This window comes from Saccostrea cucullata, unplaced genomic scaffold, assembly GCF_032062105.1.
Source record: "Saccostrea cucullata isolate Sc308-1 unplaced genomic scaffold, CSIRO_AGI_Scuc_v1 ctg1779, whole genome shotgun sequence".
In the NCBI taxonomy this organism is placed as follows: Eukaryota; Metazoa; Mollusca; class Bivalvia; order Ostreida; family Ostreidae; genus Saccostrea; species Saccostrea cuccullata.
Window position 1 is genome coordinate 26721 of NW_026937888.1, and position 23867 is coordinate 50587.

Sequence of the window (23867 nt, forward strand, 5' to 3'; positions counted from 1 at the left end):
ACAGGAATGTATCTTTTAAAAAATCAAGAACAGCAAACTCATGATTTGTCATGTAAATATGTAGCATCCCCAGGTTGTGTAGATTCAAGTTTGTTCAAATCCTGGCCCTCTGGAATAGAGTTAGGCCAAAATGGGGAATCTCAGTTTTATATATGAACATATAAAAGGAAAAAAATCTTCTTCAGAAAAACCATTTGTATATATTAGTAATACTGAATATAGTATCATCCTCAAGTAGTATAGATTCAGATTTCTTCATATGAACAGTAGTGAAGGAGAAAATTCAAGTGTGCCATGCAACAATATACATGTATTCAAGAAGTGGTGTAAATCAGATGTGGATGCTTCCAAGGAACTTTTGGACAATTTGAAAGCACAAGATTTTACCAAAATCAACAGCTTAAAGTAGACCAATACTCGCACTATGTCACTAATGAATAGTAAAACCAGAACCACACTTCTTATTTCTGAGATGTGATTTTTTAACTGTATTGGTTTGACTTTTACTTGGCGTTTTCAATTTTTGGTAACGATTTTGTTTTAAGTTGGTCTCTTCAAATGATGCTCACATATTTTATTATTTCAAACATTGCAATATTTATCTTGTCAATGAATAATGATTACATGCATCACCCCCTGTCCCCTGTCTGTGCTACTATTAGCAAGTCATTTCCTACCATCTGCCGATAGATAAGTTCATAAATGAATTAATACAATGAAACAAGTTCAATTTGTATTAATTACAATGATTCATATTGATTCATGTTTAAAGGTCCCATCACAGTGTCACTAACAGGACCAGACAGCAGTGTTACATATGGATCATCCATAAATTTCACGGCAACAATTATAACTGGAGCAAGTCTGACTGCAGTAGCTTGGCAGAAGGTGGGGTCTGGTGAAAGTCTCTCAAACATAACCGTAAACTCTACAAAGTACACACAGACAGGTGACCTGGGGTCTGGTACAGTAGTACTTACCATCAACAACCTCAATTATAGTGATGAAGTCAGTTATCAGGTTCAGGTTACCAACAGTCTAGGGAGGACTGATTCCAGTAACCCAGTGTCAGTGGACGTGGCTGGAGGTGATACATTATGAAATCAGACCCTGTATAAATGTGCATTAAATTTAACACTGTATGAAAATGATATTTACATTTTAATAATTTAAAAAAAGGTCTAGATTTGCTTGTAACTTTTGAAATGTTATTTTAAAAAAATGCTCTACAGGTCCACCCAGTGTCTTTGTATCAGGGCCTACCCAATCTGATGGGAGTGTAACCATTGGATGTACTGCTACTGTCACAACTGATTCTCCAGGCATCACAGCTATAAAGTGGACAATAAATGAAACTGAGATAAACATAACTAACTCAGATGGTAAATACTCTGGAGGAAATGTAACCATTCCAGCTCTGACCATCAATTCAGTAGACAGCAGTGACGCAGGAGTTTATCTTTGTGTGGCCACTAATCCTGCAGGATCCACTACAAGTGACAATAATGTGACTCTGGGTAAGTTACTATAGATTTAACACTATGTAGCATTTAGACTTGGCTGACATTAATCAGTGGGTGTATTTTAATTCCATTTTACTATATTTACATTACATAAGTTTTTTGCATTTAGAGTGAATGGAAATCTAGTGCATTCAAAACACCATAACACAGACAGGGTGCCAAGAGGTTAAAGCATACATTTTAGTTTGATGTGTCATAATCGTTGAACACCAAGAAATTGCAACGTTACAAGCGAAAATCCCAAAATTACGCTCAAATTGACCAGGAGCTGTTACGTTGGCTGATCCATTAACTAGCTTACACGAAGGATAATACATTGGTTTTTAAATAGAAATCACATTTACAGTTAAGGTAGAAAGTTAAAAATGTAACGATAAGCAATGAATCATTATTTTTTTAAATATATAGTCTCATAACTGCAGCAATGGTGTGTGGAAACAAATTTTGATAATGCGCTAATATTAGTTATCCAGGTTCAATCAAGGTTGTACAGGGATTTACCCCGGGTTTTATTCCATACACCCTGAGGCCGTAGGCCGAAGGGTGTGTGGAATACAACCCGGGGTAAATCCCCGTACACCCTTGATTGGACCTGGATAACGAATTTATTTCCTTTGTACCTATAAAAATGCTTTGTAAACATCAGAGTGTGTCTCAATTTATCGATTAGATAACTACGTACTACAATGTATGCATTGTGACATCACGTTTTATTTACACCCGGCTCAAGTCGGGTGCACGGATATTTACACCCGACTTTGTAACCAATCAAAGCTCGTGTTACAAGCTAGATAGGAAATAATGCGTGTTACTTAATGTGTTTGCACACACCATTGCAGTTATAAGACAATATCTTTCAAAAAATAATGATTCATTGCTTAAGGATATTCGATCCTCAGCCAGGAAGGATAACTCCAAAAACTAACAATTAATTTGAAATGCATCAAAATGAAGCTTGAAAATGATTTTTTTTCTTGCAACAATTTTCATTTTATTCATCTTTTTAAGATTCAAGGCCTTTGGAAATCTTAGAAAAGGTCTTGTAAAAGTTGACATTTGTACCCTATAAAAGGAGAAAAAATTAAACGGTCAGGGGCATAACTTAAATAAGTTATTTTCAAAAATAACTCAAATGAGTTATTTTTTTGTCTCAATGAGTTACTTCTCTTTGCTATGACCTACTTTCTCCTAGCCTTAGTAACTCAAACACGTTATTTTTCCAAAATAGCCTCAATAAAATAATAACTTGTTTAAGTTATTTTGTGTCATTCCTCCCTAACTTCACACCCCGTGCACCAAAGGATTTTGCTCGTGCACCAAGACAAAAACAAATGTTTGACTAAATTTAAACCTTGCTCAATGCAGAAAAAGTGTCCAAAGTCTTGGGAAAAGTGGGGAATTTTTTTTATTTAATGATAAAAATTGGACATATAAACCATGTGGATAAAACCACAAAATAAGGTGTAAATGCTGTTTGTCTCCACCTCCTCACCAATTCTCCATTGGAGTCGGTGAACTCCATCTAGTATTACATAATGGAATCCCAAAATGCAATGCATATTGGCAGGAAACACAAAATTTCCCAGAAATCAATGTCCAAGTAGGATATAATATAACTTATTTAAGTTATTTTTAAAAATAAAATCGTGTGTGTAAAATAACTTATTTAAGTTATTTTTTTAATAACTTGTTTGAGTTATGCCCCTGACTGTATACAAAATAGCAACTTTTTATGCTAAATCCTGTTTGAGAATTGTGAACGATATATACATCGAAATCTTAAACATTACCTGTGTTGATGCAAAACCTCCTTCAGGGTTACGCTGGGAGGTGATCCACTTTAGAACAGGTAATCCTCCCTCTAAGTCTTTATGTGAAAACAGTTTCAGAGAAATAAGATTTTCTTGAATCCAGCCTTACATACCAATGCTTTTTAGCATTACATGAAATGAGAAGTGAAATATAGTGTCTTGCAATGATAGCTAAAGCCTTTTACACTATGTATTATAGAATACATGACGGAAATAGAAGACAACAAATACCAAATAAGTATAAGAATCATGACAATTTCTCTGAATGCCTGGATACCTATCGTTTTTTAGCCTAAAATATATTACAATTGTTGATAAATTTGCAATTAGAAAATGCATTGCTGATATTCCAATTCGCTTTCTCTGCAAAAATATTGGAGATTTGACAGTTTTCCCTATACAATATGATTAACTTTGATCTTGAACTTTAAAGAAAAACTGTGGATAAAATTACATAACTTTGTGGATTCAGAGATACTTTTATGAGTATTTTTGATTACTTAACTGCTAATTTTATAAACCTGAGGATTGGACTACCTTAATTGAGAGACTGATCTTTTGTTGTTGGACAGAAACAGCAGTTGATATCTTTTAATTTCTCAGTTTTTATCAGGTCGGAGAGAATACTCGAAATTGGGTATTATCCGTGAAATCGCGTATAATACTCGATATTAGGGTATCGTTGAATCCGCGAAATCGGGTATTCCGTGCAACTTACTATAAAAACTAAAGAATAAAGCAACGGCGCATTATGCCAGTAACTGTTACTTGTACATCAGTATCTTGTGAATATATTTTTATTGAACCTAATTCATAAGGTTGTCAAATAAGTTTAAAATCACACGACAAACACTGCTGGGGTAACAAAGAGGACACAATGGCGTTATTATTTTTCAGTATAATTTCTAAAAACAAATAACTACACTTCGTTTGTCTTTATTTCCCATTTAATTTCCATACACTTAATTTTCTAATTTGTGCACTATTCACAAAACGTGAAATTTTAAAGAAATTAAACGACTAACGCCGTGTTATGTATTTTTACTGAAAAATGTATGGCGTCCCTTTCTTGTGAAATATAAATTACTCCTAACAGTTAGAGAGTACAGTATAAGCAAGTCATAATTGTATATCTCTCCAATAATAGAACATAAACGTTATTATAAAGAAGAAAATAAAATAAGTTGAAATAAATACCCACGGGAAAACAGGTTGAAAATAGTTAATTGAAGGTGAGTATCTTTTTTCTATGTCAATTTAGCATGGAATTTTTATTCAAGGACACCGTAAATTTTTTGGTTGCATTTTAATCGATATAAAATATACTATGTTAACTTTATTTTATGCATTTGTGTGAAAAGTGAGAGCGAGAAGTCATATGAACAGGATTTTCTTGTTTTTTAAATTTTTTTGGGGGGGGGGGTATAAATAAAAGTCAAATGTGTACATCTTTTCTTGAAGTTAAGATACATTAAATTTTTCAATATAGATCGAGGTACAGTCATAATGAAATATGAATTACATAGTCAAGTTTTCACATTTCTTATAGTTTTTACGTTTATGAACATGTTAATGAACAAACTGAAATAATGGAGTGTTCAATTGCCTTGGAAACTCTTGTCTTACTTTTTGGGAATATAATTCCTCACCGGACATTAAAATTTCATAAATATCGTAGCCACTTCCTTTCTTTATTATACTATTTGATAGACAGGGTAAATTTTACCTCTTTACCTTCTATATTTTTTTTATTTAAGAAATGAATGTAATAATTTTTTCTTTGATCGATGTATCAAAGAAAAATTTGGACGGAAAACTTCATCAATGCGCGTAGCGCATTGATGAAAAAGTTTTCCGTCCAAATTTTTCTTTGATACATCGATCAAAGAAAAAATTATTACATTCATTTCTTATCATTTAATTATGATTTTAAATTAATAAAATGAAAGTTTCTTTCAATTTTCTATTAAATTTATGTATCAAAAACAGTGCGCACGAATACATCACCATAACGTTAACGTTGCTGAAAATTCAAAATGGCTCTAACCATGCTAACGAAAAACGTTATCAAATATTGTCGTGTGATTACCAACAGTCTCCAAAATAATTTACAGTTCTTTAACACAAAAAATACCTGTTGTGTTATCCCCTCTGGGTATATTTTCCCCGGTAAGTTATCTAAGTTCGTAAATGTAAAGGGAAGCTACTCAAAATCAAATACCCTAACAGTTCTACGTCACAGAAATTTTGGATTTCATTTGCGCATCTTTTCATTTGAATTTCAAACCGAATATATAAATACGTATCATAACCTGTCAATGCTGTAATACCTGAAAGAGTCTGCTGCCGATAGTTCAAGATTAAAGAATTCCATCCTCAATTCATGCAGTGTCGTTTTTCTCGATCACTCGTTTCCCACGATTTAACAGTTTTTCGGTTTTCCCCGCTTTGTTAGCATAATAAAACATTTTTCAGAGTTCTATTGTTTCATACCAGATATCTCAAAGTCAAACATTTATGAAAAGTATGTCGATTAAACGATTTCTTCCCTTCTTTCCCGTAACTGTATTGTCGTCATGCAGACGATTTTAATTTGTTTAGCAAAGGGGGATAATTCAAAATGAAACGAAAGTAGAAAGTAAGTCAGGAACCTAACGGACAGGTTCCGAAATTCAGGAAAATATTTATTAAAGCAAAGGTATTTAATTATTCCTTCAAAAAGTAACCTGGAAGCGGGGAATATACATGTGCCGACTGTCAAATAGTTCCGGCTGCTTAGTGCAACCGAACTCTAGATTTTATTGATGCAGTTATCAAAAGAATTTTTTATCCAATCAGAATCAAGTATTTTATAGAAATTAAATGATATCGCTATCTTATACCTCATTATAATATGCTAATACAACGCACTGATTGCTTCTAGACAATATGTCACTGTTTTCTTTTAGTTATTTTATCTATGATACGTATTACTCATGCCAATAACTTTTCCTAATACTATCTATAATGAAAAAATGTGTTTAAAAAATAAACATGAATTCTAGTTACTTGTAGTCTTACATTGTGTTAGAAAATAACAGGTTGCTTTTTGTTTACCTACAATGTATATGATTTTTATTTGATGAATAAATCTTCCCTACGATTAAAATATATGACCGAGTTTAACCGACCGCGACATTCAAAGAGAGGTCTCTTGGGCACATGTAGAACACAGTCGAGGTTGTTTTGTCAGAGGTGGTCAAGAAGCCTTTAACCCCCCCCCCTTTTTTTTTGAAGTCGCCAAGAAATGGTGAAATATTTATGACTTAGCGAAATTAAACGATCAAAAGTTATGTTCTCTCATAAGCTGTATTCCTGAAACTATCACTGTCTCTGCTAAAATGTTGAAGACATATTCTGCAAATATGTTTGAATGATAAATAAAAAAGATGAGATTTTCAAAAAAGAGAAAGAGGGTTTTTATAGCCGAAATTTTAGACATTTTTATCATTACATTATTTATACATTCATAAATAAATTTGATTTTATGCACAAGATGAATGTGAAAGTAATTAATGACGCATAATTAGATACGATAGACAACCCCTTGTTTATACATGGCATCATATATGGTGTGTGAAATGTGTTTCCGTATAATTTGATTTATTTACAAATTGTTCATGTTTGTCGTGTTGATGTGGAATTATTATAAACTCCCGAATTCTGATACTTTACAATTCTGTTGTGTTGGAAATGAACATTAGGAAGATGCATATACTTTCAACATAAGGAAAAATATAAAGCAAATCGAACGCCTTTTTGTGTGCAGATCATGAAATGTACTGAGCTCCACGGGTATTTGTTGTCCCGAGCGCATTAATCTTGACACCCACATTCTTACTTGGCTAGTGATACCTTTAGAAAACAAGTGTATCTAGATGTAAGTTAACTCGGCAACATGCGCCATCCCATTGTTTAAGTTTTATTAGGTGAATACACCTCCTATACCCGATTTCGCGGATTCAACGATACCCTAATATCGAGTATTATACTCTATTTCACGGATAATACCCGATTTCGAGTATTCTCTCCGACCTGTTTATAAGATGTCAAAAAGTTGTAGTTAAAATTCAATTATTTCTGTGAATCAATAATTTCTATTGACTGATACTCCATAGACTTAAAGGTGTATACATATTTTGAAAAGAAGAAATCTTCATTGATGTTTTCATTCATTTTTGAAATCCTCTTTGTTAAAGTCTAAATTGACTTGAATCATAATTGCAAAAATATGACATAGATTCTAAGATTGCTCAATTATAAATTGACTTCTTTAGAGTTAAAAACATTATAATGCAGTGCTTCTTACATGTAAAACTCATTGCCATATGAATTATTGAGTGTTGATTACTTTTTTAAGTAATTGCAAATATCATGAAAACGAATATATGAATTTTGAATATATACATACATGTAATGCAGTTGATTAGTTAAAAGCTGTGAAATTCATGTTTGTACACAAATTATTTGCTCTGATGAAATTTATGAAATCAATATATATTTTTGAATTTTTAGAATTACCATAACTACCAGCTTCTTTCTTTATTGTGGTATATTTCTTTTTTGGAAAAAATGCAACTAATTTTTTGCAATAATTATTCTGTTTCAAAGTTTGTTGATTCAATTTTATTTTTAATATGCCTTGTTTTGTGAAGAATTGATTTGTAACACTAATATTGTGAAGAAATCATCATCCATCTTTCTTACAAATTATACTTATTAACAGGAAGAGAAATCTATAAGTATTGTGGAATAAAGATATCTTATGTATTTATACATTTCAATAAAGATGCACTTCCCTTTCTAGCTCCTCCCTCTGATCTCAAGGTCACAGGTACCCTATCTGTTGTTCATAATTCCACGGCAACATTCAGTGGCTCCTACACGTCAGTGCTGCCATCGGTGAACATCACATGGCAGAAACAAGGGACAAATAACTATGACAATATTGACATTGGTTCACCAGATGGTAAATATACAGGGAGTAGCATTACTGGACCAAGTCCTAAACTAGTGATCAACTATGTAAAATTTAGTGATGGGACATCGTATAGGATGGTGGTCAGTAATGGAGTGGGATCTACCAACAGTGACCCATTCAAACTGGAAGTAACAGGAGGTAAGTTACTATTATATATAATAATATTCAGTTTGTACTACGGTATCTTGATGAAGTTAAATAGTAGTTCATTTAAACTTCTTCAAACTGGCTCCTTTGAAAAGTATTATTTAATCTTACAGGATCCACAGATTTAAAAATTTTTAGTGTATGTCTTGTGTCAATTTGTCTTATAAAGAATGCCTTGCAAAATACGAGGGTTGTTTGAAAAAATCGTGGACAATGTCAATCTTCGTTATATTACTCACTAGAAATTTTGAATAAGCACAATATTTTATGTAAAACTATTTGTTTTGTTGGTGTGTGAAGTTTCATCCCATTTGATTTAACAGAAATCAATTTACATTTTAACGTAGGTCGCGGGTTTGCAGGGCTTTTAAAAGTGTCCGAAAACATACTACGAAAAATACATATATGATTTCTCTACCTATGATTTTTATTCTCTGAAAATTTCATAAAATTCATCTGCATCTTTTTTGTTTAATTAAATTCCAAAGATGTCATTGTTGTAACAGCATTTTCGACATTATTCTGTTGAATTGTATAGGAAAAACGTCGTTTTTTGCTTGTTTTCAGGCAAGGTTTTTATTTAAAAAATTTCAATAACTTTTAAATTGTGCAGACGAATTTGTTTATCCTTTGGTATTTAAAACTAAAATTGATTTGAAATAAATCTAAGTGAAAAAATTGATATGTCTTCAGGTTTATTTTCTTGTAATTTAATTGTAGATAATTGCTGTTACATTGAAAAATGTAGCATTTTTAAGAACGACGTCATAAAATATCGCGACGTCATGCTTGACGTCGTGAATACCGATCTGGTATACTGCGCAAAAACAAATAAACAAATTATACTGATTTTTAAAATAAGGAAATTCACGTCTATCTGCTTTCAAAGTACCAACATCATAATAATTCAGCAAACCAATAAAACAATTGTTTTTCTCTTTGCATCTAATATTAGTGACTCTTTGCATCTAATATTAGTGAAAATTCTCGTAGAAGGCGTAAACCAACAATCAGTCCTTTAGTTTCTTTCTTTTTTCTTTACGTGTTGATTTCTTACCGTTTCTTTTCTTTTTGTTTTTTTTCTTCATGCACGGATTCTTGACGGATTTTTAAAATAAAAGTGACCTTGCATTCCCTTGTGGAAAAGGTAGACCCTCCCTCCTCTTTGAAATCGCAGATATGTGATAAGTTTTTCTGAAAAATCGTAGGTATGAAGATAATCTAGAAGTCAAGGACTAACCCCCCCCCCCGGAAATATATTTTTATGTTTTGTATATTTTTTTTCTTTAGAAAATTCAGCAAGGCACTAAACTCCACAATTATTTCGTATGCTTGAATGTCCGCCAAATATCATCCTGGGTATAAGTACATGTATTATGCATTCAGTGTATATATTGAAAATGTTTTTATTTTATTTCGTATTTTTGATTCGTATTGCATGTTATATATAGCTTAGATCCCCCCACTATTTTTTTTTTTTGCTAAACTAGACATAGACAATTGGGATTTACCTTATTTTGTTGGTTTAGCCCCCCCCCCCCCCCCCCCCCCCCCCACACACTTTTGATTAGCCCCCCCCTTTCAATTTGCTTTCGACGCCCATGTACACTGTTTTTAAATACATGTATTTCGTTTTCGATTGATACATACAGAGAGATGGCTTGCATTTTGTTATTCTCGTCGTCAGCCTCACTTTAACTTGATCACTATCTAAAGTGTTGGAAATCATGGAATATGCAGACATCAATAAATTTGAAACACATTCTTCTTCTTTTTAAGATTTCCATATGATTTTTTATGTGCTGCCTCTGATAGATCGATTAAATCAACCGCATATAGGGTGGAGTTAAAATAAAAAAAAATAAAAAATAAATATTTTACTCATCTCCGGCTTTAGCAAGAATAAAGTGGAAAGGAGGGAGGGTGTCATTACCTGTGTGCCTGTGGTTATTTAAAAGAGGTAAATGCCGCTCAAAAAATGCATTAGTTTTATGTTTCATAGTATAAGTATCTTAGCAGTTTTTAATTTGTGACCAACCTGTATATATATTTTTTCAAAAGTTTTTTTAAAATAAAGGTTAAACGTTTAATGTATCGGTGCATTTGTGATGTTTGTTATATGACTTTTTATTGATTATTATGAACTTTTAATTTGAATAGGGCAAAGAATTTGATCCTGAATTTGATTGGCTAAAACCTGTATCTAAAATTTCATGGGAAAAACTTCATAGTGTTTTTATGGAAAATAAGACTTTATCAATTTTTATTTATTCAATGCAATTTTGAAAATATGGATTGGAAGTTCTAAACCCAATCATTTTTTAATTTTGCTCTTTTTCCGAGAGTAACACATACCGTTTCATAATATTGAGTTTGACTTTCAATCAGCGAGCAGAGCTTCTACGCTGTTTACGGAGATAAAAGAAAACAAATACATGCATGCCATGTATGGTTGTGTATATAATATTATCGTAGAAGACAATGATAATTAACAGTTTGTTATTGCATTTTCTCTGATAGTGTAAATAAGTGCGTTTATGAGGACGGGGTACTGAGTTTAATTCAGAGTTAGATATCCTGTGTTATAATTATACTAAGGGTTAAAAATTATTTCCAAAACAAGTGCATGTGCTCTCAGAATAGACCCGAGAAGATGCGATTGATAACACACAATGAAACGCTTTCTAATACTTTCAGTGTTGGTCATTCGAATCAAAATAGGAATTCATTTTGTTATAACGTGAGCATATTCTATGAATACTGTTACACAAAACTGCAAATTTCAAACAAAAGTTATAGGTAGATAATTATCTACGTTTGTACTTGATTTTTCCCATTTCTCGTCGTGACGTCATAATCAGATGTGCACAAGAAAGTCGCCCAAATCATATAAATTTGCGTACCCAGTTTTAATGATGTCGGCAAACCCGCGCCCTACGTTAAGGTCAAGATCTAGTGAATGACTTAATTAGAACAACTTTTCGGTGCTAAATCCATTACGACATCATAATCACTTTTAACTTTCCTTTTCCCGTACTTTATGGCTCTAATAGAATTATGTAGAAAATAAAGTATTTTCATGGAATTCAATTTGAAATCACATGAAAAGTAACCCGGGTTCAAAATATCGCGGGGTTCAATATATTATATGACACCGGTACCTATATTAAATTTAACATTATTTAAAAGTAGACACTAAGAACATACAAATAACCGTTTTCTGAAAAACTGTAGGCAATCTGGATACATTTTCTTTGTCTGATTTGGAAACAACTCCCATTTTAAATACTGGTTTTCTTAATTTTTCATTGAAAATGACAGTTGGGTTTTCATCTTAATGTTTTTCGTAAAATTATGCCCCGAAACACATATTTTGACCAAGCTAATGTTATAAAGCATCATTAAAGGAATTAATTTCTTAAATTTAAAAAATCTGTAGGCACCTTCCATTTACTAGATCTTGACCTTAAAAAATCAACGTTTTGTACCTGCGGAGCACACTAAATGGCAATGTAACATCAAAACACAGCGTCAAGAATTTTTAAAAAATACTATCCCTATACATTTCACACAGTATAATCCAATGCACACTCATTGAATCCTTTTTCTGATACTTTACATTTATTTTTTGAGAATTGCTCTCGTTGGATAATTTATTTTGTTAAGGTTTTAATTTCTTTTATTACTTAACTCTGCTTTCACAGGATAAGCAGTCTGAAGCGCCTATGTCTTTCTTTGACGTTCCAACTTTTTAGAATTTTTGGTCAGATTTTTACAGTTAAACCATTTCTTTACAGATTATCCTCATCCGATACAGAGCCTCTGTCACTCAAATATTGCCCGTACTATTTGAACACACATGCACAACTCGCTTGTGACATATTTCTTTGATTCCTCCAACATTCTAAGAGTTTATTCAGGATTTTTCCAGTGTAAAGCACAAAATTGCATCGTTATCTGCTGCTCCGTTAACATCCAGCATTTTTTGTGGTTTTCAATGAGGACTACCTATCTTCTCAAGTTGATTTCTTTTAAACAAAGCAAATTATAAAGCCATAATTTTGAATACAAACCGATGTAAAAATTCTTCATTTGAATTTCTAGGTTGTTTTTCATTTTTGCTCCAGTTTACAGAGAATATGACTACAGACATTATTTAGTGTATTGTCTGTAACTTATTAAATTTTGACCTGCTCCGCGACCTGATTTTTGCTTTTTTTAAATCTGGATAAATTTTTAATTAATCGTAATATTTTGAAAAAATTTAATCAAACCATTAGGATTTATTGTTAAAATATTTCTACCAAAATTGGATAACACATGACTTCAAATAAAAAAGATATGGTAGTTGTCCACGAACTTTTCGAACAACCTTCGTACAAGCAGTTGTACAAGTACCGTAGTTACAAATTGTTTTATTGATCATGATTTTCATGCTTAATTTTAATTTTGTTTGATCCAGGTTTGTGATAATTCTTTTTAACGAAATTCAGCGTGTTCTTCATAAAAAAAATTGTAAAAAAAATATTAAACAGATAATTTGAATGTAATAACTGAAAAAAATCCTTTCAGCCAAACCAATAATAAACATCTTCCCACTCACCCCAACTGTCTATGGACAGTCAGCAACAATCACAGCACATGTTGCCTCTGATCCCCCAGCAACAGGATACGTGTGGCAGAAGTCTGTCAATGACATGCCAGAAAATATAACGTCCACTGACAAGTACAATATAACAGGAAACATTTCAGAGGGAAACTTCAGTGTTTCCCTAACTATTAATGATGTGAAGTTTACTGACCAGGCTAATTACACACTGGTGGTAACTAATTCTGTGGGATCTCACACTAGTAATGCAGTTACATTGAATGTTACAGGAGGTTGGTTCAAATCTGATAATTTTACTCACAGAAGTAACAATACTGATTAACTTGCATGAGACACTATATTTTAAAATGCAGATAACTGCATGCATACAATTTAACATGAATAATTTGCTACTGTATAGGGGATTAATTTCACGGGTTGTAATTTTCACGTTTTTTTCTCATCTGACACGATCGCGGTTTCTTGAATTCGCGGAATTTGGTATGTAATAAAAGTAACTTCCCTTGTCTTCATTTAATCCATACCATAGCTACATGTAAACGACATTAATCAGCGTTATGTCTTTATTTCACGAATAACAGGGTAAGTTATTATAAAATTGTTAGATTTTATAAATAATTAATTAACACTAGTGCAGTTATTGATAGTCCCTAAACGTTAAATGACTTTCCTATATGCTATATTACGATGAGTACATGTGCACCCGAGATCTTCAATACAATGCGGCGAAAAACTACTGGACGGAAATAAAACTTTTTATGTAGTTCTACGAAATAATATCCTTCCACACTTCCTTCCTCAGTAAGTTCAATATTTATTTGAATGATTTTTTAAAACCAAAATGTCAATAAAAACTACATGAACTAATATGCATGAGAATGCAGGTAACAAATACATGTGGTAACATTAGTTACGCACGGGTAATCAAAACCCATGGCCCACGTGTTTTGATTGATGAAACATGTAGCGATGGCTATTAAAACAGCTTTTGAACAAACACAAATTATTATCTGCCGATTTGAATTAAAGTAAAGCATGATAATAGAAATTAATTGAATGACAGTACTACTCGCAATTACTGAAATGACCATGGACTGCACGTACACCTATATAAATCTATCGTAGTCTATTCTCAATTTTCCAAATAAAACATGGAGATTATTGAAAATTTATTCACTGTTTCTTGAATTCACGGATTTGTTAACACCGTGAATATAGCGAATATTAACACCGCGAGTTATTTTCCCCCTGTACAGTATATGTTAGGAAAATATAAGCAAACAAGGTTAAATAATATGGAGATAAATTGACTTATCTGTCACTCTTTTGACTTGTTGGAGAGACTGCATGCATGTGGTATACACTAGACAAAATTGCTAATGCACCACTTAAAATTCATCTATGTGAATTGAACATTTGCCTAATCGGTATTAGTATACATATTTTCCAATTCAATGGGATTGGCAAATGTCTTTGGGTCAGAACAAACCCACAAACGACCTTCTTGCCCAAAACCAATTTCCCGACATGCTTTGCGTACCTTTTTTTTGGCCCAGATATATGCATTGCTAATTACTGGTGATGGTCCTTGAGGTTACACCAGAAACAGTCTCCCAGTTAAAAAAATAAAATAATATGCAGCGATTGACTGTTATATCGCCTGCTTGTCATCCAGTGCCTTGGGGTTCATACCCAGTCCACTCAACTTCTGGTTGCACCAATTTTGTGGAACGACATTGAAATTGTGGTGTGGTGTTTACTTAATGGCTTGGCTATCTAGAGTGAACATTTTTATGTCTACTAATATATCTGCAACAATTTCTCACTAGAAGAATAAATATTGTTTTCATTGTTTTAATTTTTACATGTCTTTCCAAAGGAACCCCCTGCAAACACCATAATGTTTGTTTTATCACGCTCTCCTGGGATCAAATGCCGCATACGGTTTAATTTCATTTCTGATTTTCTAATTAGTACAAACATAAAGAACCAAAAAGCAAAGAAAAAATTGGAAATTTATCCCTCCAAATTAGTATGGACACGATTTTCACGTTTTCTATGAAATGGTCACGCTTCATTTAACATTGTAGATATTTATCAATTAAGACATTTAAATGCTTTATTTTTTTGATTTTGTAACATAATAATATATCAAATACAACTTAAACAAGTTTTGAAAACTTAAGTAAAATATTACTTTCATCTGGTGGTGCGTTAGCAATTTTGTTTAGTGTATACATTGGACCTAACATGTAAAGGTCTTGATGCAAAAGCTTTAGGAGATCTCTTAGATTACAAGTTATGACTCAAGGTTTATTTTGCAAGTTCAAGTCATTTTAAATTGCAGCAGTAATTCTTCTATATAATAAATTTCTTTTCAAATGTTCCTCCTTTTTTAGTTCTCGTGAAGTGCATTTCACTGCTACTGCTTTCATAAAAGATGGTTTTATTTGAATTGATAAGCACTTTTAATCTCTTAAGAAATATATTAAGATCTTCTTTGGCAATAAATATGAAATCAACAAAAAATTAACAATTTACAGCTTAACTTTTTATCTAATTTTTGCATTTAAAATAGACATGAATAAAAAACTAAATTAAATTTTAAACACAATATGCATGAATGGATTAGTTGGGAAAAGAAATAGCTGTGATATTAACTTGTAATTTTTTTTTTTTTTTTTTTTGAATTTGAATTTCTAATAAGAAACTGAAACTTTATGTACATTACATTTGATTAGTCTCTGAGAGAATTAAAACAAAATGATGTATAGATTATCTTATAAGGCCAGAGGCATGCTGGAATTAGCTTTTGGGATTCAAATTTGTCCTCAAATAAACGCATGCACATTCATTTATTATATAGTTATAGCTAGGTATTTTGTTTAATTTGTCAAATGGTATGTTGAACATGCAGATTTGAATCAAATTGTGATGAAAGTCATATATACATGAATATAGGTATATGCACAAACATACAATAAAAATACATTCAAACATACTTTATATACATACAAGGGTTTTCTATAGAGTTTGCGGACTGTGAATGGCATTTTTGTCAAACTGAATGGCCCCAGATAATTGTCTTATCATAACTACTAACATAATTTTGGGTAAACTTTAATGCATAGCAATATCATCTGTTACTGCAATGTTTATTCAAAACAAAAAGGAAAGCTATTTTTTGTTTGTAGGAGAATTTTTTGTAGGAGCAACTAGAGGATCTTGTGAAATCAACTCTATGACAAACAATTGTCTAATATGATAAGCCTCTTATAATGTTTTAAAAGTGATTGAAATCTACTTATATAATGTATTTATTAACTTTTACAGTAAATTTAACATAACAAATGATTATGATTAACCCATAATTGGAATATATTTTTCTTACTTATTTTCTAGCTGTTCTGGTTAAAGACCAGAATAGTGTTTTCTGCAAATGGTAAAGTACGTGTCATGACTAAAAATAAGATTCTATATGTTCTACATGTATATAATATACTATGTTCAGTTAAACATGGTACCGGCACTCATGAAAAATTCATTTAGCAGAGGTATAAACATAAAATGTGCCTTTTCCAAAATTAAAACATGAAGGTATATAGATCTTTTGTTTGGACCTTGAAAAATGTTTGTTTCTTTGTTTTATGACTTGAGAATGATGAAAATAATTTAAATGTTTTGAATGAAAGTTATTGACACTGGTATATTATCTTTATCTTAAGCTATAGCATTTGACAGTTGTGCACAAAATTTTAGTGATTAATATGTCTGTAAATTAAATGTCTCAAAAGGAATGAACTCTCATTATATAACAACTGCATGATCACAAAAACATAAATATTTAAACCAGTAGAACTACAATCTTATCAGGAACTTCAGATTTCTTACAGTGCCAGAATGCAAGCTCATTTTCATAGTTAATTTAGTAGTTTATATTTTATACGCCCTCTTCAAAAGAAATATCAGATATTTAATTTTTCAATTATCTAATTAAGGTGAATTGACTGTAACCACGGGCCCGAATGTCACTGGTAGAGTGGGAAGAAGTGTAACCATCAATTGTACTGTGACAGGTCCAGAGGTTAACAATATACTGTGGAAAAAAGTTTCTGGAACTGACGCACCTAAAGACATCACCATAGATGGTACAACATACACAGGAGGATCAGTATCAACTCCATCTCTAACAATAGTCAGCCTGACTTCTACTGATGCAGGAGATTATCAGTGTACAGCAAGCAATCCTGGTGGAAATTTTCCTAGTAATAATAAAGCCGAAGTCTCTGTATTGTGTAAGTATTCAGGTTATTTGAAATATTTTGTATATTTTTTAATCATTTTTGTTGTATCACTAGTACTGAATTATTTTAAATGTACGAGGGTTGATCCAAAAGTTCGTGGAATTTCTTTCTAAAATTTTATAGCGATTTGATGAAAGCAAACAACAGGCATATTCATAATATAGAGTCATAATGCAACAATGTTGGAAAATTTTACTACTTTCCAATTACCAATGCGGTCACACGAGCTTTCTGAAAATGGATAGTTGTGAAACCCGGGGGAGACTTCGACGTAACGTCAAGTTAGATATGTCACGTCACATTAAATAGATGCAACTCGCCCTAATGTCCAATTTGAATTCGTAATTCTACAAAAAGTTGTCTTTTTCTCTATATTTTTTTCTCAAATAAGCCTTGGTATCCTTTCGCACCAACTTATCTTCATTTTTCACTCATATTTCAAATTACTACCCATCTTTCCATACGATGTTCCAGTGATGATCCAATTTCAATAGCAATGTCAAGAACAGTACGGCAGCCGACAACGTCCATTTACGCTTTTAATTTGTTTAAGGGGATCTGCACCGAAAACAGTCTCCAAAAAGCCACCACACCTTTAATCAACATCCATGGCAGTTCTATTTTCTTAAATTTATCATGCTACCGAAAAACCAGTAACTAAATGCATTTTTTCCCAAGCCTTTGTCTATTACATACGCGTTTAAGATAGAGTGATCCCGGATTTTTCACAAAACGTATGACTTTACCGAAATTTGACATTGTCTAACAACTTAAAGATGAACAATAAATAATCAATAAATAAATATCCTGTAAAATCAGTAAAACTTTCACACAAAGGTTTATAAAAGACCAAGCAATCGTAATAATGACATAATTTTCGTTTATATACCACACAGGCCGGTTTAAATCTCATTTCACGTATTAAGAATTAAAATAAAAATGAACGTGTTAATGTCTCCCCCGCATTACCAATCAACCGTTTCTATGGCAACTGCCATAGAGTTACTATCAAAGATATTTAAACTATTTTTCAATTTAAAATATTCATCATATATCTATATTTTCATTTGAAATTTTCAACCAATTCAACTTAAAAATGAATAAAATATGAAAAAATTCCACGAACTTTTGAATCAACCCTCGTACATTCACTGCAGTAACCATAATCAATGTTTGGAAAACTGAGCAGAGCATTTATACATGTAATATATATATATATGGGAGTTTCTCTTCTTCAAAATTTTTAAATGGTGAAAAGAAATGGTTACTGAAACTGCTCATGACCGACTGTTGGCCCCCAATAGCACTCAGATCCCTGCCAATCAACTGGGGCCCCTCTAACTTCAAATCCAGGCTCTGCCATTAAATATTGCTCCTTTAAATAAGAAATTTAAATATTTGACAAAAATATTAATGAATTGAGGATTATTCTTTTGTAATGATCATCAAAAAATTCTTCTATCCAAAAATTTCTTTGGTGAGAGAATACTTAGATTTAATTGGTAACAATGTCCACTAAGCACTGAATGATGTTAGAAATGATTTCTTATACACTGTAATAGCATGAATTTAAATTCATGATTTACAGGTAGGAGATGTAAGATAGCTGGGTAAGTGATATATTGCATAAAAACCAATGTTGCATTTTGTACGTTAAAAAGACATATTCATCATTAATTTGTGAGAGTATTTTTTGATTTACAGATGGGCAGTTTAATGAGGATTGCACTGAAACAGTACCTTGTGATCATAATTCCAGTTATTTGATATGTAATAAAGGCAAATGTCTTTGTAACACAACGTCCTACCACAAAGACAAAGTATGTCATCCAAGTAAGTGATACCTCAAAAAGTGGGTGCTTATTCTAGTATGATAAAAACCAAAAAATGGCCTGAACAATTCAGTTCAAAATTTGTTTCAAAATAAGCATCTTTAAAAGGTTTTAATTGCAAACAATCATAGGTTTAACTCTGATTTGTTTTTCAAGATCAATTAAGGGACCTTAATTGGACTTCTCCATTCCTTGTCCATTTTAATTAACTTGTGATTCTTCTTGTTATCAGGAACCCGTCTAACTCCATATATAAGCGCCATCAACAGTTCAACATCACAGTTCTCTGTGTTCTGGAGCCATCCCTCTGTGGATTTTGACCTTGTCATCAGCTATAGGGTCTACTGGAGGCAGAATGGTGGTTCTACATCTCAACAAGGAGTTGATAGGGGGAAGAATACCACCATTATCAACTCAGGCCTAATGTCTGGTCAGCGGTACATTGTCACTGTTTCTGCTGTTGTCAGGCTAACAGAGCCAGAGGAAACCATTACTATAGACTCATATGAGAAAGAAGTGAGATTAGGTTTGTTGATTTTATTTCATTGAATATGGGTACAGTCCACTAATTGTTTTCCCATAGGCGACAATGTTAACGTTTCTTCTCATAGCGATGTCCCTAATTTTCGTTCAGCAGTGAGTGACCCCTCAAATCAAAGCACATCAACTTGTCTTTCCTTGGTCAAAATCTCGAGGTGGCATGTCAGATTCGTTTTCCGGCAAAATGCGTCTGTCTGCGGCAACCTCTAAAAATGAAAGTGAAAGTAGGGGAAATTCAGAGTTCTAACTGGCGTTATAATACACAAATAATTCGGCTGATCTTCTTGATGAATTACATTTGCCAAACTTTTTTGGTAGGAAAGATACTCCTTATCAACAAGTGTGAGGCTCAGTTTAGTACATCTGCACATTTTTTTTTATGCAAGTCTGCAAGTTAAGGAACTTGTAATTTTTTCTGCACTAGTTTCTTCTCCTATCGATTCTAAAAATAATTAGTGGGATGTACCCAATATGAAAAAGCATTTTTTAGATTTTACAATATTTCACACTGTTTGTCAATCTAGAGCATAAGTACAGATAACATGCCAAGTTTCATGAAAATTCAACCATTAATTAAGATTTTACAGCATGTACAGTTCTATGTGTAATATCCCTAAAAAATGCTCCAATCTAGTCAAAACTGCACCAAAGTTTTAAGTCAAATGTTAGCCTATTAACACATTTATACCATTCTTACTCTCCTTCATAACTTTAAATACAATTAGTCAAATCATAATCAAGCACTTAAATGGGTCAATTTCTCTTATTTTAAAAAATTAATGTATTTCCACACAAAATATGACCATTTTTCACCCTATAATTCATAGTTTCTCCAGAAATGACAAAAAAATTAAGTTAACAAATACCCCGAAAGTAGTAAAGCAAGAAAGTACTGATTATTTCCTGTCCATTGATGTATCATTTATGAAATTTGGTCTATGAATAAAAAAGTTATAAGCCTTTATACTCCTCTATACAATCATTTGTTTCAAAGCAAATTTTATGCCAATGCAAATTTACTCATCTATGACGTCATAATGACATCATAATAATGGATAGCTCAATACATGTGTATCATCACTTTTCCCGTACTTTTCATTTAAGACCAAATCAGTGCTAATCTAATCATTTTAACTATAAAAAATAAAAATATGTGTTTTACCTGATTAAATAAATAATCTTCTAAAGTTGTTTTGTTTCCATGGTAACCATTTTGTAATTTGTAGGAAAATGAGACAAAATTTTGAATTTCCTGACACATCGCATAATTTTGACAGTCAAATATTTAATAAGAAATTTCAATTCTTCTATTCGTGTAATCTTAATAATGCATTATTTACAAAACAAAGATGTAGATCTAATTACTTTGAAATTCTTACACAAGAAAAAAATCTATATGAGCTACAAAATATATAGCAGTGCACGTACAAATTAGCTAAACATGAATACTTTCACAATTTTATCACCTATTTAATATCTACACCCCCCCCCCCCCCACACACACACACACACACTTTAATAAATTTTTTTTTAAAGAAAAGTTGAACTTACACATTTTGCCAACTGCCACTTTTTACTGGTGACCGTGAAGTTTCAAGATGTTTTCAAATGGGTGTGTGTTTGCTGGCCAATAGTTTTAAACACCACCTACATGAACCTCATGGTTTTCCTGTACCAATGACCATGACCCTAAAAAGAAATCAATTCAATAAATGGCACAATAATTATCAGGCTCAAAAACATCTCAAACATTCACATTTGAAGACAGACAGACACATAGACATTCCACACATACAATTTTACCATATTCCTTTTATGCCCATAACTTGTAATTAATTAAAAATTATAAATTTGCTCCCACTTGAAATCACCATGTTAACACTGGCAAGTTAATTCAGCAGAATATGTAAAAAGCATGTTTAACTGGCAATTATTGTACATTCAACAAATACTTGTAATGCAATTGCTAAAAATATGAGAAAAAAATCAGTTAACGAGCATATTCACACACATCGTTTAACTCCCAGACAACTGCACCCAGCTTGACCGAGCGACTGATTTGCAATGATGTACGTCGTGTATGTGACGTGTCGATCATCCTGTTCCAAAAACATTAAATTCTAATTTACAAACACTGTACTAAGGCATACCTCTTACCTTCTGTGTAAAATACAAATGCCTATCACCTTTATACTGCTCGACACAGCACTGAACAGTTTTGATAACTTTCTGCTAAGTCTACTTTAGGGCTGGGCAATAATATCGATATTTCAATATATTGCAATACAATGACAAAAAATATCGTATCGCAATACGATTTTGTAATATCGATATTTTGGCAATATGCTTATGCCCTGTTCACACGGAGAGTTTAATTCGCAGTAAATTAATGCGAAGTAAATGCGAAGTAAACTAATGCGAATCAAACTAATACGAATTAAATTGCGTTCACACGACAGCTAATGCGAAGTAAACTAATGCGAATTAAAATTTTGTTTCTGCAGCACGGCTATTATGACGTCATTTGCAAATCACGTCACCTTGTGCTGACGCAGATCCATTTGACATAATGGCAAAGTGTCTGATACTACACATTTTTCTGATAAATAAAAATTTCCTTAGTTTTTCACTCAAAAATAGTACAAGTACATATAGCTGACCACCGACAAGTGGCATTTGACTAAATTTTGCCATTACGCATGCGTCAGAATTTAATTCGAATTAGCTTCGTTTAGCGTTCACACGGAGCTAATGCGAAGTAATTTAATGCGCAGTAAACTAATTCGAAGTAAACTAATTCGCATTAAATTCTCCGTGTGAACGCTAAGCGAAGCTAATTCGCAGTAAACTTACGTTTAATTCGAATTAAACTCTTCGTGTGAACAGGGCATTAGATTAAGGAATTATGTCATTAAATATAAAAATGGACTTATGAAAGTTTGTTATTAAACCAAACAGTAAGACAGAAGTTGTTTTGTGGGGACATTTCAGAGCATAACTTAACTGAAATCAACAAGATTTTTTTTCCGTGTTGGTTACTTATCATGGTTATGTACATTCTGCATGTAAATTATAGTTAATGTAGTAAGAAAATGCCATTTTTATTACATTAAAAATATTGCAATACATATCGCAATACAATTAAAAATATCGCAATATATCGCAATACGAAATCTCGGGCCAATACCCAGCCCTAGTCTACTTTCACTTTGACCTTGATTGAATACCGATTCCGACCTAAATTGTGAATTTTTGTGTATTGAAAATAAAAGACAGTGGAGCATGTACTTCCACATAATTACTCTTTCATCTGAATATATATTTGTGATTCTGAATAAACAAATGATACAAATCGATACACATTTAATTTACGATACATGTGTAAACAATGGGTGATACAAGTCTGTTCCTGGGGGGGGGGGGATCTAGAAAATTTATTTATGAATTAATTTGTTTGAAAATGTGTATCAACAAAATAAGAATTGTTTTTTTTCATAAGATTGAACAATTAGAAATGATAGAAAACACCAACTTTGAAATAAAGTCAAGATCTATGACATTTTTCACTTACTTATAGGCTTCCCAATATGGGTACAGTCCACTAATTGTTTTCCCATAGGCGACAATGTTAACGTTTCTTCTCATAGCGATGTCCCTAATTTTCGTTCAGCAGTGAGTGACCCCTCAAATCAAAGCACATCAACTTGTCTTTCCTTGGTCAAAATCTCGAGGTGGCATGTCAGATTCGTTTTCCGGCAAAATGCGTCTGTCTGCGGCAACCTCTAAAAATGAAAGTGAAAGTAGGGGAAATTCAGAGTTCTAACTGGCGTTATAATACACAAAATAATTCGGCTGATCTTCTTGATGAATTACATTTGCCAAACTTTTTTGGTAGGAAAGATACTCCTTATCAACAAGTGTGAGGCTCAGTTTAGTACATCTGCACATTTTTTTTATGCAAGTCTGCAAGTTAAGGAACTTGTAATTTTTTCTGCACTAGTTTCTTCTCCTATCGATTCTAAAAATAATTAGTGGGATGTACCCATATATGAATACCCTATATATTATTCTCACCATTCTA

At 32.3% G+C, this 23867-nt stretch overlaps 1 protein-coding gene and 1 long non-coding RNA gene across 3 annotated transcripts in view; one reads left to right on the forward strand and one right to left on the reverse strand.

The window, feature by feature from the left end:
* Positions 1 to 762: 762 nt before the first annotated feature.
* The window catches only part of LOC134249017 (titin-like), a 50734-nt gene continuing 27629 nt past the window's right edge, over positions 763 to 23867 (forward strand). The window contains exons 1-7 of the mRNA XM_062731390.1: positions 763 to 1087; positions 1233 to 1517; positions 8181 to 8492; positions 13074 to 13382; positions 17109 to 17405; positions 19119 to 19247; positions 19479 to 19772. Of these exons, the coding sequence (XP_062587374.1) occupies positions 763 to 1087; positions 1233 to 1517; positions 8181 to 8492; positions 13074 to 13382; positions 17109 to 17405; positions 19119 to 19247; positions 19479 to 19772 (1951 nt within the window). The remainder of the gene's footprint in view (positions 1088 to 1232; positions 1518 to 8180; positions 8493 to 13073; positions 13383 to 17108; positions 17406 to 19118; positions 19248 to 19478; positions 19773 to 23867) is intronic.
* On the reverse strand, positions 19800 to 23746 carry LOC134249019 (uncharacterized). Of its 2 annotated transcripts, XR_009988193.1 has the most exons (4): positions 23660 to 23730; positions 23358 to 23568; positions 21338 to 21475; positions 19800 to 19992 (listed from the first exon to the last, which is right to left on the reverse strand). It is a non-coding gene; the product is annotated as an uncharacterized LOC134249019 (long non-coding RNA). The 2 variants fall into 2 exon arrangements; XR_009988192.1 differs by having other exon boundaries at positions 23358 to 23746.